This window comes from Talpa occidentalis, unplaced genomic scaffold, assembly GCF_014898055.3.
Source record: "Talpa occidentalis isolate TD23 unplaced genomic scaffold, MPIMG_talOcc4v2.1 talOcc4.9, whole genome shotgun sequence".
Taxonomy (NCBI): domain Eukaryota; kingdom Metazoa; phylum Chordata; class Mammalia; order Eulipotyphla; family Talpidae; genus Talpa; species Talpa occidentalis.
The window spans coordinates 69799232-69817934 of NW_023605305.1; the positions used below are offsets into that span (position 1 = coordinate 69799232).

Below are 18703 nucleotides of genomic sequence, written 5' to 3' on the forward strand. Positions count from 1 at the left end.
GAAAATACTTTAATTATTTCTTTGAAATGGTTAAGAAATAAGGTCATCTTGTTTTATCTTTTACAATCCCAGTAAAAAAAAAAAAGTTCACATTCATCAGGCCCGAGCCGAGCACCGGCTGCTCAGTAGAAACGCTTATTCCGCTCCTGCCGTTTCTGGAACACCACGGCCCCCACCACAGCACACACGATGATGCCCAGGAGCGCGCACAGCAGCAGCAGGAACACCCGCCAGCCCGTCAGGGGTCCGCTGCGGAAATTCCCTGTCGGGTCATCCACGTTGTCTGAGGGAGAAGAAAGGGCAGAGTGAAGAAGCCCAGTAAGAGGCATGTGGGCTCCTGGGGCCAGAGTGAGTGCCGCAGGCCAGCCAGGTGGGGTTATAGCCCACAGCCACCCTTAAGGTGGAGGCCAAGGCCCACTCACACTGTCATGGTGAGGGGCTGGGGAGGGGGCAGGAGGTGGTCCCATTGGCACCCATGGCCCCCAGGATGGAGGCCAGTGCTCCTGCTACAAGAAGCCTGAGTCTACCCAGGGGAGGCCCAGGACCTGCCTTCAAAGCCTGCCCCGCCCAGCAGTGGTCCGAGGTCCCCATCTGGAGAACTGTAGCCCTGGTAAAGGCTGCCTAGACACACACCTGGATGAATTCAGTGTCTCCTGAGGGGGTCTTTCCCAGGTCTTAAGTCCCCACAAACTGCTCACTACTCTGGCCACACCACTCCTCAGCCTACTGACAACACTGGTGACTTATGTCACACATGGTACCTCCTGTAATTGCAACCTCTGTGGGCTGTGGGTCTTGTGTGCTAAGAAAGTGACTTTCTCCAGTTCACCAGGCTGTGGGTGGAGGAGCTGGGATTTGGACTCAAGTCTATTTGCCCTTCAGAGCCCAGGCCCTGATCTGCGACAGCCCTCCACTGCACTGCGGAGCACCCTCAGGCAACTCCCTCTCAGATCACCTGAACACCAGCCACAGCCCGCCGGCGTCCTCCTTTCCCGCACACTGTGACCAGGGCAGGCCTGTCTCTATCTCTGCGAAATAAGAGCAACAGCCGCCACTGAACCAGAGTCCCAAATGGAGGCGCTCCTCATGTGCTGCTGGGCCTCTGGGTCCCACAGCGCCCTCTGTCCGCTTCTCTGCCTCAACCCCTAGACTGAGCCCTGGGGCAGTATCCAGCACACCACAAACATTGCTCTATGGTGGGATGTGTTTGGTCCCCAAAATGTTGAAAAGCAACTTGGACCTTAAAAAACTGAAATGCCCTACTGAATCTTGGACCCCTGCTCACACCCCACATAGTGGCATGGGGCTAGGCTAAACCTGCACCCCAGCTCACTTCATTCACTTGTCAGGCCTGGAGGCATGACCTGCGGGTTCTTGGGGTGGTTTTCACTTCTCCAACCAGAACGCTTGCTCTGTGAGGATGAAGTAGTGGTTAATTCGTGTCAAGGGAAAAGCCCAGGCTTTGGGTTTAACAAAAAGTCAAACCATGCCTTTACTTTTTTAGAGCTGAGGAAACCCAAGGGTTTAGCTTCCCTTGACCAGGTGGCAAGACCTACTTCCCAGGCGCTAGCTGAGACCCCACATGGGCAGTATCAGTGTCACCTACATCAACAAACTATCCGCTGTCCTAGCACCGAGCACAGGAGAAGCAGTACCCGGTGCTCACACATCTGTGCCTCAGTGCTGATGATGATCAAGAGCCCAAGCCGCAGCCACAACCGCAGATGAATCAGGGCCACTTGTCAGTCACCTGGGCCCAGGCATGTACCTTTGGGAGACTTGAGGAAATTGACACTGGGCTCAATCTTGGTCCAGTCGATGTTCTCCTCATCAGGTGTGTGCTCCACCATCAGCTGGAACAGCTTCATGGAGATGATGTCATGATTGTCTGCAAGACAGAGAATTAGCTTGCTAAGGGGCGTGGAGCTCTCCCAGGCATATGGCCCATGTCCCACCCCAGAGGCGCTGCCCAGTCATGTGAGGGGAGACCAATGCTCACACCCTTCGCCAGGCCTGTTTTATTCCCAATGACCTCTAGTCACCCTAGTGGGCACTATTCCAGAATATGACCCATGAGAGGAGGCAGCATGGAGAGAATAAAGCACAGATTTTTATATCAAAAACTCCCAGGTATAAAATTACAGGTCTGCTCTCGTCTCTGAGGCTCAGCTTCCTTGTTTGTAAAACAGGGCTAATGATCTTCATCCTGCAGTTATCAAGGCAAGTAAATGAGAAAGTCCATGTCAGACGGAAGGCACGCCACCAGGCAGACAGTATTACTTGAACATGGAAGTAGATACTGCTCCACGGCTGATTAAGCTCGAGCCTCCTCTGAGTGGGCAGCTGCAGGACAGTGCTGTCACAGAGACCCAAGCACAGGACGCAGATGAAGGCTCGGCCCCATATGCGGCCACCAACCATACCAGAGGCTTGGGAGAGGCCAGGGTCCACTGAGCAAGGGAAGGAGAGAAGCTCTGCCAGACACCCATTAATGATCCCACTTTTGAGATCGGGAGCTTAGGCTCCAGATACGGGTGTCAGTGAACCTGACCCCAGCTCTTACCTCTTTAGCTGACTAGAACCTGAGGAAAGGCTTTGTTTAAGATGGGGATGCTGGAGTCTGAAAAAGGGGGAGCCTAAAGAACTGTCAGAGCCACGCAGTGCCTGACAGCCAGTGTGCACAGCCCCTGAGCAAGGACAAGGAGGGACCTGGGTCAGACTGCAGCTCCCATCTGCACCCTTCCTGGGTAAGCCTGGAGAAGCCCCTTCAACTCTCAAACTGCCAATGGTGTCAGCTGCGTGAGGGAGAAAGGGAGAAACATCATGTAACTACCCAGCGTCAGAGGCTGCTAGTCATAGCACCATGACGCAAGCTCAGACACTCCATGCATGGCCACCCCCAGCACTCTTAACCTGGCCTCTCCAGTAGCCTCAGAGACCATCCACCTGCCACTGCACCGCTCTGCTCCCAGAACCATCTCACAACACAGGCTGAAATACTCTTAGGTAAAACTCAAAAACCAAGACCATGGTGGAGCCACATGAAACAACGAGCAACGACAAGATTATCTACATTAGCCAAATTGTGGAAACAATCCAAGTGCCCAAGGACAGAGGAGTGGGTTAGAAACTTGTGGCATATGTACACAATGGAATACTACTCAGCTAGAAAAAAAGATGAACTCTTGTCATGTGATACAAGTAGGTGGAACTGAAGGGTATAATGCTAAGGGAAATAAGTTAAAAGGGGAAAGACAAACACCACATGGTCTTAATTATATGTGGAATAGAGAAAAACAAACAAAGGATCAGATAAAACCAAGCCAATAACAAACCCTAGAAATCTGACTGCAAAACTGAGGCAACCAGAAGGGGAGGGTGACAGGCGGGATCAGGGAGGAAGGGGACCCAGTGGAATATGGTAGAGGATAACTGGGGCTTCGCCGGTGGGCACAATGTGAACCTATAAACCCCAAAACAAAAACAATGATATAAACCAACTTTATCTCAATAAACACAATCAGAAAAAAGTAAAGTTAGACGTACTGTCACAGAGAAAGATTTTCCCTCCTAGAAGTCTAGTTCTACATTTAATCAATGTGCAGTGAATCAATACATTTATTAGATTCTCTGTAAACAAAAATCACAAGAAGACACAAGTAACCTTGTGTGCCATAAATTATCAATTGCCTATAATGAAAAAAACCTCAGACTGGCAACAAGCTGGTGATTACTGAAGCGGGTAACAGGAGTGAAGGTCTTATGAGACCATCTCCCCTCTTTTGGGTATACAATGGGATTTTCATATTAAATGGGCACTCTGGTCAGGGAAGGCTTCTGGACAGTGGCTGGAGGACAGGCCCTGGAAGGCTCCAGCCTGGGTAAACAAGCCCTCTGTAGGTGCCTCCACACTGCTTCCTGGCCCAGGAAACCAGGAAAGAGGCCACCTGGGAGGTGACACCTGAGTGTAACTTGGAGGAGCTGGGGTGAGACAAGCACTGAGGGCAGGGGTGTGTCTGAGAACAGCCGGAGGCAATGTAAATTGTGGGGGTGTGAGGTGGGGACACACAGGAGGGCCTGACTGACCACTGCTGGGATGCATGGTGGCCTGGACTTAGAGGGAAGGGAGGAGTGACGAGGCCTCAGTCAGCTTTGATGGGGCGCTCTGGCTGAGCCAGGAAGGCTGTAGGGTCTGGCATGGCAGGGGAGTGCCCGGGAGGTTCCAATGAGCGCAAATGAGAGAAGATGGTGACCTCAACCAGCTGGGGAGTAGAGGAGGGACAAGCGTCCGGCCTGCTGTGCTGTGAAGACAAAGTCAGCAGGACTTGCAAGTGGGTGAGAAGATAGGACAGAGGAAAAGAGAGTGCAGGAGCCCTGGGGGCACACATGCTGACAGACACAGGATGAGGGGAAGAAAGCGGGCTGAGACTGGAACCAGATAAGGAAGTTCAAGAAAGCAAGCACATGGCAAGCTCCTGCCAGAGCAGGGGCAATCAAGAGCAAGCGGCTCAGTCCAGCACTCACCAGACAGGTCACCAGTGCCAGCCGATGCGCCAAAGTAGTAGCCGGTGGGCAGGCGCACGCCGGTGATGTCGATGCAGTTCTTCCACTCGTTTTTGTCCTCGAGGTCAGTCATCACCTGCAGCCGTCCAGCAGGTCAAAGGCGCCCCAGGCACAAGGCCACCCTCCCGCTTCCCTGAGCCCCTGCAGAGCGGTGCTCACCGTCAGGCGGCCCCGGGAGTAGCGCACAGCCAGGAAGGTGTCGTGCTCGCGGTTGCGGAAGTCAGCAGTGCAGCCCGCCAGCTCGGTCCAGCGTCCATCCTTGCTGTGGTCGTAGGACAGGGAGCCATTGTTCACCATCACCGAGATGTACGGGAACACGCGCTGAGACCAAGACACCGGTTACTCCAAGACCCGATGAGTCTGTGAAGGCAGCAGGGGCCCCCACTGCCCTGATCCCTAGAGGCCCCAACTGTGCCAGGGCCTGGGGGAAGTTCTGGGGCCCAGCCCCCAGCCCACCCTGTCCTGCTCTGAGGGCAAGAGCAGGGGCCTACCTCTGTGGTATCATCATTGGGATATGTGTCCAGAAAGATGGCTAAGCCATGGAAGTTGTCTTTGCTTCCAAACACAGGACCTGGAATTAGAAGGAGATTCTCTCGTAATGGGAGAAACTGGAGTTTTCCCACAGGAGGTCAAGTAATGCCAGTGTGGGTGGGGGCAAGAGAGCTCAATCTGCGGTCAGGAAAGAGAAGAGGTCTCCAAGGTGAGTGGTCCTAGGGGTACAACAAAGAAGACTAAAGTTTGAAGCCTGAGATGAGGGGACAGCTTGTGGCCATGAGCTGAGGTGTCAGGTGACAAGGGGGAACCCAGCCTATGAAAAGCAGGTGGATACACAGGAAGGATCCCACATTCTCAACTGGGAACTGGCAACTGCCTGTCACATGCCAGAGAGGAAAGTCTGCAGACTTTGCAGATCACACAGCCTTCCTTGTTTTTGCTTTTAAAAAATAACTTTTTAAAATAGCAGAATGATACAATACATTCATACAAGACCAGGCCACACTGAGGTACAGAGTTGAGCTGTGGGATCCAACTGCTCTTCTGCCTGAAGGGACATTCCTCCCACCCGCAGACCCCGAGGTCCCAGGTTACTGGAAGAGAAGCAGCAACACCCTAATGGAAGGTGCAGGGGTTGGAAGGTCCCTGAACACAGACACTACCACCCATGGGAGCACCGTACTACCTGGCACCAGGCGGTCCCGGGTATACCACAAGGCGATGCCGTCTCCATGGAGATTCTTTTTTCCTACGCCATGGACTTTGAAGTGGACGTGCATCTCCCAGTCCTTGAGGAAGCAGGGCTGGAAGGAGAGCAAAAGGGGGCTGCTCAGAACCCCTGGGGCCTTCCCAGGAGGTGACCCAGCACAGGGCATCTTCCCCACTGAGACAGAGCACTTGGAAAGGACTAGGAGGCAGTGTCACATATGCCATCAAACCAACAGACTCCTCCAGCATTCTTGGCAGGAAGGAAGGGGGCTTCTGGGTCTCACAGGTAAGGTGGAGAGGCCATACAGGATCCCCAGGGGCCTGAGGTCCAGAATCTGCCCAAGTGACTCTAGCCTTCTCTAGTATAATTCACTTTCCTCTCCCTCCACCCTGCTCCTGTTCTGGTCCTGGGGTCTGTGGAAGGATGACTACCCTTGCTTGAACAGGGGTATTTTATAAAAAATAAAACACATTCACAGACAAAAGAACTTGTCCACAACAGTAAGTGGATGGCCCAGGTCTGTCTGACTTGGAAACTTCTGCTCAGCCTTCTCCACCTTCAAGCCTTTCACACAAATAGCACCAAATCCCCGCTGGTCTCCCAGTCCCACTGTCTGCCCTTTAAACCAACCTTCAAAACTAAGGGACTTGAATCCACATCTGGCTGACTCCAAACCCTAGGACCACCTGCCTCCCTCGCAGTCTCAGTCTGGCCTCAGAATGGTGGTGACGCTGGGGCCACAGGTGTCGGGGCCGTGCTCTGGGCCTTTGGGCCACCGTGATGTGAGAGAAGACACAGGCTTCCCAGCAGCCATGAACACATGAACACAGGATGCGGATCTGAGCACTGCCCACAGCCAGGAAAAGCCTGGTCTTAACCATCAGGAAGTTGTTCATGAAAACTAAGGTGTTGACACATACTCTGACAAGAATTCACTTAGGGGAAGTCTGTAGCTGGGTGTGTGAGCAAGTGACGAAACAAAGGCCCAGCAGAAGGGCAAACTAAAACCAGGTATTGTTGACCTACCAGCTTGGCAACTATGGAAAAGATCATTAATATCAACGTGGACAAGGATGGAGAGCCACACACACCCTCACACCACCAGAGGATGGGGAATGCATCTGTGCTCGTGGGGGCAACCTGGCCATCGCAGCTTTTTAACAGAACTGGGCAGGTCTCGTTCTGCACTTAAAGGTATCAAAAATTCTAGGAGAGGAAATGAAGTTGCAAAATAGCACCAGTGTGCCTCCTTACTTTTGAAAAAAAGTGATCAGTACATGTGTAAAGAGAGGAAAAAATGAAAGGAACATGAGTCAACATTAACGATGGGTGACTTTGGGAGGGGAACTAATTATGGAGAACGTTTACTTTCTATTTTTGATCTTCATATAATGAATATATCCCTTCTGTAATCAAAAACACACAAACTGAGAATGAAGACTTTATGTTCCATTATGGGTGATCTGGTTTGTGCATTCCTTGGTCCATCATCATTGCTCCAGCTCCTGGCACCAGGAACACAGGCCATGAGCCCCAGCCCTGGAGCACACATGGAGCTAGCAGGGACCTGCATGACAGCTTGCAAAGTATGACAGCTCAGCCTTCTCAGTTCTTGACAGTTCACTGGCTCTAGGAGAAACTGCAGATTGAGCTTCTGAGAGAGGGGTAATGGAGAGAATAAACTTTCAAGGACAGACAGATAAGGAACCCTGAGTCCAAACCCTGCTGAGGGGGTGGAAGGCCTGGTGAACCAACCATGCTTTGGGCTGAGACCCCAAGATCACAACCCAAAAGCAAGCAGGGAAAAGAAAAGTCCTTCTAGGGATTGTGGCTCAACTTTGAGTCTTCCATCACTGGAACTGGATTGAAGGACTCACCTAGACCTTAACTTTTACTACATTTTACAAATACATTATCTGGCATACAATAAAAAAACAAAAGCAAATGCAAACAAACAAAAAAATCAGGCATGTGAAAAGACAAGATATGAATAAAACCAAGGTAAGGAAGAAAGGAAAGAAGAGAGTAAAAGAGGGAATAGGTCATCAGAAACTCCAGATATTATCCAAGGAGATATGAGACAGGACTGAGAATTTTGATAGAAAACTAATTTTTTTTTTTAAATCACACTACAAAAAAAATTCTAGAACCAAAAAGTGAAATAGCTGAAAGTAACCATATTAATGGATAGGTTTAACAACAGATTAAAAATAGATGAGGACAGGTTTAGTGAAATCAAAGTCAGTCAGGAAATAAAAATACCCAGAATAAAGCAGAAAGAACAAATGAATGACAAATACAAAACTGTGGATAAAGAGACAGAGGAAAGAGTGAGAAAGTCTAAAATAGGAATAACTGGTGTTTCAGAATGTGAAATGAGAGAAAAAGGTGAAGAAATATTTAAAGAGAAGGCCAAACACTAAAATTGATTCAAAGACATTATGCGACAAATGTCAAGTCCTACAAACCAAAGGAAAAGACTGAAAAGGAAACTGATCAATACCTTTGTTCATTAAAGAGAGAGGAAGGGAAAAAGGAAGGGAAAAAGAAAAATAGACATTCAAAAAGTAAGCAGACACAGGGGTGGAAAAAGACAGATTACCTTCAAAGGAGCAACAATTAGCCTGATACCTTCCTGACAGAAACATTAAGAGCAAGAAGACAACAGATGAATATGTTGTTGAAAGAAAACAACAGCCAACATAGAATTCTATACTGTGCAAATGTATCCATCACGAATGAAGGTGAAATTAAGACAATTTCAAACAAAAAACTTCAAACTGTCTTTGAGTCTTCAAGGAGAAGAAAAATGACCCAGATCCAAATGTAAAGTCAAAGAACTCAAAAGGAATGAAGAGCAATAGACATGGTAAATATGAAGGTTTGCAAAAATCTAAATAAATAAATACTACCGCATAAAACAATAATGTTTTGTGTGACTTAAATTGGAAAAGTTAAAATAAATGACATGGGGGTAAATGGGATGAATGTGTCCTTGTGTTGTCCAGGAAGAAAAGTAGACAGTGTTAAGACTTTTTGGTAAAACATAATGCATTTTTAAACCTTCAGAGTAATCACTAAATAACTGGGAAATAGGCACATAACTTTCATGCTAATAGAAGAGGAAAGATGGAATAAAAATGAACCAACCAAAAGAAGACTGGAGAGAAAAAAGAACAGAAGACAGTACAAACAGAAATTCAACAGTAAGATGCACCAGAAATTTACTAAATGCAATGGGTAAAATGTTGGGTAACAAAAGAAAACCTAAGGGTAGAAAGGATCTCTCTGTTTTCTTTCTTACAACTGCATTCAAATCCCCAATTATCTGAAAATAAATTTAATCTAAAAAGTAAAGCATTGAAGACTTAAAACTCTTAGAATAGAAAATCTTCACAACATTAGACTTAGATTTCTTGGATATGACAGCAAAGTACACACAAAAACAAATAGATAAATCTAGACAGATTTTTTTCCTTTGCTGAGGTAAAGTTGTAGGGAGAATTAAATTAGAATTGTATGTAAAAAGTTTTCCATCCAGGAGTTTTTCTGTTTGTCGGAGGGTGTGAGTATGTTCTAAACAAACCCATGAAGTCATTCCTGCAGCACATGCTTTTAACTATTTGACTGAGGACTAAACATCCCTTTGTGAGCTTAGGGTATAAACTTGCGATGTTGAGGCCTCCCTGGTGGTGCAAGGGGTTAAGCACCACACTATGAAGCGATCCACAGCCTCTGCAGCACGAGTTCAATCCCCGGCCAGCCAGGGAGCAACCCATATGGTGAGGCAGACCTCTCCTAATTCGCCTGCTGTTCCCCTCAGCAGTGTATTTCGGTCAGTCTGCCTGTTCTGTTCCCCACTCTATCTCTGGTGGGTCCTCTCACCCCCCTACATCTCTGACCTGTGCCCCAGCTTTTGTATGTATAAATAAATAAATCTTAAAAAAAAAAACAAAAAAAAACTTCCGATGTTACTATATTTTATATCTCCCAGAGCTATTTCAGCAATAGTATTTAAAAGGCCACCAGAGAGGCCCAAAACACTGGTCTTATAAATAAAGTCTGCCCTGTGGTTAATGAGCCAAAAAAAAAAAGAAAATTTTTGCACCTCAGAGAATATCAGCATGAAAGACAACCCAAGAATATTTCCGGGCCTCCCCAGTGGTGCGGCAGTTGAGCTCTGGGTTGCAAAGCTGCCCGCAGTCTCTGCAGCGCCAGTTCAATCCCCGGCCGCCGGGTGAAGGTCCCACATGGTGCGTAGACCTCTCCAGCTGCCCGCTGCTCCCCTCAGCAGTGTACTTTGTCAGTCTACCTGCTCTGCTCTCCGCTCTGGCTCTGGTGAATTCTCTCACCCTCCCGTGCTTCTGACTGTACCCAGTGCTTGTATAAATAAATCTTAAAAAAAAAAAAGAATATTTCCAAATCACGTATATGATAAGGGACTAATATCCAGAATACAGTGAATCCTCACTTAATATCTTGATTAAGTTCTTAGAAACTTCAACTTGAGTGAAAAACAGGTCCTAGAATAACTTTGCTTCAATTTGTTGGCTGAGATTTTTTTCTCTCTCATCAATGTCATAACAAAAAAACTTTGATGGGATTTGAGGACCTGCTGAATATAGGGAGTCCCTAAAACTCAACAACATAAAACCCAACTCAAAAGTGGGCAAAGGACTTAAAAAGACATTTCTCAAAAAAAGATAAACAAATGGTCAATAACACATGGGAAGATACTCAGCATCATTAGTCATCAGGGAAATGCAAACCAAAACCACATTGAGATATCATTTGATACCACTAGGTTGGCTGTTACAAAAAACCAAAAAAAAAAAAAAAAAAAAACCCAAAACCCAAGAGAAGAGAAAAAAACAGAAAATAACAAGTATGGGTAAGGATATAGAATAATATTGGGTGTATAAAATGGTGTAGTCACTGCATAAACAGTTTAGTGGTCCTCAAAAAGTTAAAAATAAAATAATCATACCCAGAAATTCCACTTTCTAGGCACATACCCAAGAAGTAAAAGCAGGGACACAGACACGCATGTATCGCTATGTTCACAGCAGCATTACACAAGCCAAAAGATAGAGAAAACCCAAGTGTCCATCAGTAGATGAACGGATAAACAAAATGTGGTGCACGCTCAAGCGCACACACACACACAAATTACTGTTATAAAGAGATGAACCATGAAGATATTATGCTAAGTGAAATAAGTGAGACACAAATACTCTGTGATTCCATTTATATAAGGTACCTGTAATAGTCAAATTCAGAGACATAAAGTAAAATAGTTGTTTCTAGGAACAGGGAGAGGTGCGGAGGGGGAGTTCCTGTTTAATGAGTGCAGTATCAGTATGGGACGATGAGAAAGTTCTGGAGGTAAACGTGGTGGCACCATAATGTGAAAGTACTTAATGCCATCTAAATATGGTCAATTACATGTTTGTACATTTTACCATGATAAAAAAAATTTGAGGAATTTAATTTTCTTTCACATGTGTAGATATAATCAAAACTCATTTTCTGTTGGTGGTCATTACATTTTAAAAAAAATTGTCTCAATGCCAATGAGCATCCCACTGATAAGAATGAATGGTTTCGGGCCTCCCCAGTGGCGCAGCGGTTGAGCGCTGGGTTGCGAAGCTGCCTGCAGCCTCTGAAGCACCAGTTCAATCCCCGGCTGCTCCCCAGCCACTGGAGGAGGGTCCCACATGGTGCGCAGACCTCTCCTGCCACCCACTGCTCCCCTCAGCAGTGTACTTCAGTCTTCTGCCTGCTTTGCTCCTCGCTCTGGCTCTGGTGAATTCTCTCACCCTCCCGTGCTTCTGACTGTACCCAGTGCTTGTATAAATAAATAAATAAATCTTTAAAAAAAAAAAAGGAATGAATGGTTTCACAAGTTAAATGATTTAAAAGTATACAAAAAGAAAGGCTTAAAATGGTAAACTTGTTCTATGTATTTTACCACAATAAAAATAAACAAAATAACCCACAAAGCCTAAATATATGCTCTAAAGAAGAGAGAACTCTACAACAGAAACAGGAAAAGGACAGAAAAAGGTCTGGCTCACAAAGGGCGACCAAAAGCAAGCTCGTGCAGCTATACCAACCACTGTGTAGAAGGGAACTCTTCGAAATGACGAGACTCTACTTACCATGAAGATCTAATAGAGCTCAGTTTCCGTATTACCTAATTTGACCTCAAAATGCATAAAGCAGAAACTGACAGAACTACAAAGACAAGTCCAAACCCAGAAATGTTAACACACTTCTTTTAGTAACTGATGAAAACAAGACGAAAGTGTCAGGAAGGATTTGAACCCAACAAGCAACTTGATCTAAGGGCCCAGGGCACACTGCGCTCACCTGGTGGAGAATCGAGTTCTTTGCAAGGACACAGCACTCTGCAAAAGACCTGCCCAAAAGGTCTCAGCAGATCTCCAAGGACTAGAATCAGAGTTATGTTCCCTGATGCTGATGAAACTAAACTACAGTTGAAAAAAATAATTAATATCTCTCACCTACACAAAAGTCAACCCAGAAACCAGGTTTCAAAATGTCTCTCCAGAGCCCAGGGTACCTGGGAACAAGGCCTGAGGTGACAGCCCCAGCTGGGGTGAGCTGTGCCTTCCTACAGGGGGATGATTAGGAATGTGGGGTTGGGGGTAGGAAACCCTACCCTCATCCCTCAGGTGTCCCTGCATGTTCACAGGGAGATCAGTTTCAAGAAAGAGTACACCAGGAAGTTCAGAACGCCAGACTCTCCAGACCCTAGAAAGTCTCCATGGACCAGATGGAAAACTGTAGATCAGTGCACAGAAAGACCAAGATACAGACAACATAAAAAAAAGACTATAGAGTTGAAGCAGGTGAGGGACAGGCTGGAACTAATCCAAGAGTCAGCTGATACATAGAGAACACTTTGATGAATGATCACAACATGACTTAGGTTTATAAACTAAAATAAGTTCAAAATACTGAGTAACCTTGTTATAACAAAATGCCCTGCACTCTAGCTGCTATTTATTTAATGAAGCAGTTTCTCAGTGTTCACATCTATAAAAGCAGAGAGCAGCAATGGTGCTGAAGCATGCCTCATTCTGACCATACACACCCCTCCAGAGGAGGGGGAGGGGACATCTCATTGAGCTGCATTTCAATCAATTGTTTTTATAAAGATTTATTTATGCATATAACTGGGGTATAGGCCAGAGGTGTGGGGGGGGGGGTGTGTGTGTGTGAGAGGAATCACCAGAGACAGAGTGGGGAACAGAACAGGCAGACTGACGAAATACACTGCTGAGGGGAGCAGCGGGCAAAGCAGGAGAGGTCTGCTGTGCTATGTGGGTCACCACCCTGGCCGGGGATCAAACTCGTGCTGCAATAGCTGTGGATTGCTTCATAGTGCTGATGTTTAACCTCTTGCGCCACCAGGGAGGCCCCTCAGTCAATTTACTTTTGTATAATTATTCAAAATTTGTGTAAAGTGTGATGCATTTATTTTGATCAATTGTGTACTAATTATTATAATAAGCCCAAAGAAAATATTAAAACTTAGTTCAAGATCCCAAGAAAGTAAAAAAGTTTAAATTATTATACATATTTTAGTTACAGAGGCATATGACAGGCTAACCAGTAAGAGATTTGCATTTAAGACAAAACTGTATGTGGAAAATGCAAAGAAAATATAAGTTTAATTTAAAAAACCTGATGTATAACTTAGGTTTCTTCACAGTATTTAAAAAGGAAGGATGAAGGGACCTTGTGCACATCTGTGAATCCTCTGATAAATGCTTCACAATTTTCTGTGCTTAATCATCTGTGCATTTTTTGGAAAAAAGATCACTAGTATTCATGAGATACTCAAAGGGGGTGTATAATTAAAAAAAAAATTGGTAACATTAATCAACATTCTGATTAGCTTCCTAATGCATGGATAACGTGACTGAAACCCAGAGAGGTTAAATTACTTTGCTGGGGTCTTAATTCCAGCTAGAGTCAAAGGAGGAGCTGACACCTAAGCCTGACCTCCAGGCCACTCTCCTCCCAGAAGTCATTTAGTGATCAAAATCAAATTATTATCAATAGAGGCCATCACCCCTTACCACAAAAGAAACTGCACTGATAGTAAAGTAAGCCTCAAGGTACTTGTGCTTTGCTGTACATGAGCACTGGCATATGCTGTTTATAGTGTATTGCACATTCAAACAGGTGGTTCTCATATGCAAAATAAAAAGCACTTGACATTTGTTTTTAAAAAAAAAAAAAACCAGTGACTATCAAATGGCAATATTTAGATTCCACTGAATACACTTAAGAGTATTTTTGTTTTTATTTTTTAAAGGGCAACATTTGAAATGTGCTGGAAACTACGTCCTTTGCAAATATTTTCAAGTAATTTTGGATAGTATCTTATAAAAGAGAGCCACTCTTTTATAAGACTGAAAGTATACATTTTCAGTCAATACATCAGCAAAAAGAGCTTAAAGACCACTACTGCAGCCTTCACATGAGCCTCCTAGCCCCTGATCTATGGACCTTATCAGTCCCGCAAGCCTCCTCCTTGTCCTGTGCCCCAGCCAGCAGGGCCTTGGAGTTCTGGTTACAGCTTCATCACCATTTCTCCTCCCCACACCAGGACAGTCTTATCGCTGGCTGAATGACAGCAGGTGCTCAGGAGTGTTAACTAATTTGGTGCCTCTCCTAGGAGAGGGAGGGAGAGGGACAAAAAAGAGCAAAGTCCAGAAAGCATCTCTCTAGTTCACTGAAGACAGAGGCACACTTCTAGAGAAGCACTGGGTAGAAAATCCTAAGAATCCCAAGCAATTTCTCTCAGGAACTATAGGAAACACTCCAGCCATTTAGGGAGTCCCTGCCAGCCCAATAAGAAAGGTCCCTAGAACTGAATCAGGAAGTGAGGAAAAGAGGACAAGACAATCATATTCCAGGATGTGGAAATCTGATGAACACTAGTGCAGAATTGCCAGCCCTGTGACATTGTCAAGCCACTGACAATGCCAACCACCAGCTACCTACAACTATAATTAAGTTACTTGTGACTAAACCCAATTTCAAACAGTTCTAGCACTATTTGTACCTTCCTTAAAGAAAAAATACTTCACTGCTATACTGAACTCATTTCCATGAAAAATATAAGGCTACATTATCATTTTTAAAAATTAACTGAAAGACCTAAGACAGAATAATGTGACAGACTGTGGTGACTTGGGGGAGATAAGGTAGTTAACGAAGCACTGTCTGAGTGGGTGGCACTCGATCTGAGACTTAACAGATGAGAAGGAACCAAGCAAGCATGAAGAGCCAGAAGGCAGTGTCCCAGACTGCAGGAACAACAAGTGCAAAGGTCCTGAGGCAAGAAGGCAGCCAAAGAGGCTGGAACGAAACCAAAAAAGTGAATGACTGGAGATGCCAGGGGCCAGACTGCGCAGACATAATTCATGTTTACCACTTCACAGGAGACCCCAGGCTCTGAGAATCAGAGCAAAAGCTGAAGAAAGTAACTCCAGATGCCCCTCGCAGTAAGGAGAGGAGTTGCTGAGGCAGATGAGGCAACACAAGGACAGACCTAAACAGGGAAGTCAGCCAGAAGGGACTAAAGAATGGAGAAAACTAAGACACTGGCCAAGAGCGCAGGTTGTGGGAAGGGTACAGACCAGTCAGGTGGGGGCAGGTACAGGTTCTGTTCCAAGTTGCGGCCTAGACCAAAATTATTCCCCTCTCATCTCTTTCTTGACCTACACTTCCTCAATATGGAGTCTGTACAGTAGCTAGTTTGGTCACTGCTAGTTTGGTCACCTGTGGCATACCAGCTAAACCTAAGGCTCCCTGACCTTGAGAGTAAAGGTCACAGAAACTAAAACTGCCCACAAATGCAGTCCCTCCATGGTACTGATGACAAGACCCTCAACCAAGCACTGGAGAAGGGGACTGAGTCTGTAAGTATTTCTCAGGGGTTTCCTCCACTGCCCAAGTGGAGGGGGTGAAATGTAGCAAGCAGATTGCTGGGCTTGGAGATCAGAGATATGGGAGTTTAAATACTGCTCACACCATTGTCTGTGTTAGCTCTGCATAACATCACAACCATCTATTTCAAACAGCCTATTTGAAAACCAAATGCAATCATGTACGTTAAGGTCAGTGCCTAACACACAGCAAAAGAGCCAATAAAGTCCCCAATCATTCCCTGTATGCCACTATTGAGAGGGTTCAGAGAGCCCGTGGGCTCCACTGCTTACTTACCATGCGACTTTTTGTAAAGCACTTACAACTAAGTCTTAGCTTCTTGGTCAGTAAAATGAAGATGACACCACTTACTTCACATGGCTTTTGAAAGACTATAATGAGGAGGGTGCAAAATGTCAAGTACAGCTCCTGACACACAGTAACGTCCCGTCATTATTTGTTATTACGGGTGGGCGTGACCAAGATGGGGAAGGGGCGGGGGAGGGAGGGCAAGCCTTCAAACCAAAGGCTGCCGCGGCGGCCGGGAGTGATGGCTTACTTAACGGTGTGCCCAGCCACTTAGGAACCACTCACCTGGTGGTTCCAGATAGAGCCCTCTTTGCTTCGCTCGTCCGGGGTCAGACGCACATACTGGCTCGTGAGCATCGTGCTGCCTTGGAAGTCCCAGAGGGGCATGGAACTGGAACCGACCCCTGTGGGCAGAGACCGAATAAGCACGTTCTCTGTAAGGCACAGGCAGGTACGTAAGAGGCCATGCCAGGATTGGCCTTGACAAAGGCAAGAAATCCACAGAGCTGCTCTGCTCAGGAGAAAGAGCGCCCCTTTCCAACTCTGTCCAGCTTGGCGCACTCTCACGCCCCAGGCCTCACCTTGGTAAGGTTTGATGAGCGAATGCTCCCGCTTGAGGTGTTCGCTGTTGCCGTCAGTTATGTCTGAAGCCACCGGCCCCAGAAATAGAAGAAGCAGAAATGAAATGGGGCCAGGGCCGGGGCCGGGAAGCCCAGGCCTTCCCAGGCACCGCCGGCCCCAGCCCCAGCGCCAAATCAGGCCTTCCGCCGCCATTCTCCGTTCCTCTCGGCCACTTCCGTCCTAGGCTTCCGCCTTCCGGGCGTGCCATCTAATGGCCTCCGGCCGGAAACCCTCCAACCCTAGTTGCACGAGGAGTTAAAAAGCAAAACCTCTCAGCCGAGGGGGCGGCGACTTTTTTTTGCTGAGCAGCCCCCATTCTGGTCCAGGGCCTTTTCATCCCCTTGGAGACGCCGAGGCAGCTGTGGGCCAGCCTCTGCAACCGGATCTTACGATCGACAAGAACTGCAGCCAATCGTGGATTAGCACGTTACTTTTGTCAGCCAACGGAAACCGAGAGATAGCTTGAGTGGCTGCCCAGCGGGGGCGGTCTGCGGCGCGGGGCATGCCGGGACGCGTAGTTTTTATGAGCCTCTGGCACCGACTGAGCTGGCTGGGACCATCATGTCCTTGGCCGCAGATCATTAGCCCCGTCTTTCCAGTAACCTTTTTCAGTCTCGAGGAAGATGAAGCTCTGTATTGAACACGGCGGACTGAATTCCAAGTCTCGCGCTGCCTCGGACTCATTAAGTGACCCTGAGCAATCCTGTCTTTGGGGTCGCCAGCGGGCCCCCAGCCCCACCCTCGCACACACACCTTTGCAGCTGGATATTTGAGGGCGTCCACTACTCCCAGCGCCTCAGGACCAGCTGAGTTTAAGCAGGAGGAGCAGACCCGGATCCTGGCCTGGAACCCCCGTGACGGTCGTGACCCATCCGGAACATGGTGCCCGCTCAATGGAGCAAGAAGCGTCCAGAAACGGTGCAGGAAAACAGACTGTGGACCAAAGGTCGAAAACTGGTGGACCACTGTCTCGCAGAGCTCTCTTACTTGCCCATGCTATTTCAATAATGATGTAACTACCCGTATTTTTAAAGTAGGGGGCTTGGGGCCTCTCTGGTGGCGCAAGGGGTTAAGCACCGCACTATGAAGCAATCCGCTGCAGCACGAGTTCGATCCCCTGCCGGCCAGGGAGCAAGCCACATGGTGCAGCAGACCTCTCCTCTCTTGCCCACTGCTCCCCTCGGCAGTGTATTTCAGTCAATCTGCCTGTTGTGTTCTCTGCTCTGTCTCTGGTGGATCCTCTCACCACCAGCCCCGCCCACCCCACCCCCCCCCAATCTCTGGCCTGTACCTCAGCTCTTGTATGCATAAATAAATAAATCTTTAAAAAAAAAGTAGGAGGCTTAAATTCACTTTAGAAATACAAATTTCCCATTTTTCTGAAACATCAAAAGATCCAACTACACCAGGCCTGTGGCACTGCCAATGCCTTCCTCTTCTAAGCTAGACTCCACCTGGCCACTACTTTACAACCCCTGCCTGGCTTCTCTGGCTGTTAAAATTACCGACCCCTTGGGCCTCCCTGGCGGGGCAAGGGGATGAGCACTGCACTGTGAAGCAAGGTGCAGCCTCTGCAGCACGAGTTGGATCCCCGGCCTGCCACGGAGCAACCCACATGGCACAGCAGACCTCTCCTGACTCGCCTGCTGTTCCGCTCAGCAGTGTACTTTGGCCAATCTGCCTGTTCTGTTCCCCACTCTGTCTCCAGTGGATTCTCTCACCCCCGGCATCTCTGGCCTGTACCCAGCTCTTGTATGCATAAATAAATAAATCTTTAAAAAAAATAAAATTAGCGACCCCTGTTAGAGATCACGCGGGCAATCCTGGATTGGTTGCTCTTTATTTTAGGAAGCTGCCCTTTTGAATGAATGAATTTATTCAGGATTAAGTGCTATGACATCTTTTCTGGGTCATAAAAGTTTATATATATATATTTTTTTTTTTTATAGAGGCATGCTTTATTTATTTGTTTGTTTGTTTGTTTGTTTGTTTTATACATGCACTGGGTACAGTCAGAAGCACGGGAGGGTGAGAGAA

General features: G+C 47.0%; 2 protein-coding genes across 2 annotated transcripts in view; one reads left to right on the forward strand and one right to left on the reverse strand.

Moving 5' to 3' along the window:
- Positions 1 to 17053, reverse strand: LMAN2 (lectin, mannose binding 2). Its single transcript, XM_037499068.2, has 8 exons — positions 16627 to 17053; positions 16331 to 16449; positions 5744 to 5861; positions 5055 to 5134; positions 4723 to 4884; positions 4525 to 4639; positions 1769 to 1888; positions 1 to 283 (listed from the first exon to the last, which is right to left on the reverse strand). Exons 1-8 carry the CDS (start codon positions 16817 to 16819, stop codon positions 123 to 125), a joined length of 1068 nt encoding a protein of 355 aa, XP_037354965.1. The 5' UTR covers positions 16820 to 17053; the 3' UTR covers positions 1 to 122.
- RGS14 (regulator of G protein signaling 14) overlaps positions 16258 to 18703 on the forward strand; it is a 19969-nt gene continuing 17523 nt past the window's right edge. The window contains exon 1 of the mRNA XM_037500268.2: positions 16258 to 16496. The gene's annotated coding sequence lies outside the window, so the exon portion shown is untranslated. The remainder of the gene's footprint in view (positions 16497 to 18703) is intronic.

Excerpts from the sequence above, each read along its gene's own strand:
- LMAN2 (XM_037499068.2), bottom strand. The coding sequence starts at position 16,819 with ATGGCGGCGGAAGGCCTGATTTGGCGCTGGGGCTGGGGCCGGCGGTGC. Across the intron at positions 5,862-16,330 it reads GCTCTATCTGGAACCACCAG|CCCTGCTTCCTCAAGGACTG; the intron begins GTGAGTGGTTCC and ends CTCTCCTTCCAG. Across the intron at positions 4,640-4,722 it reads ACTCCCGGGGCCGCCTGACG|GTGATGACTGACCTCGAGGA; the intron begins GTGAGCACCGCT and ends GGACGGCTGCAG.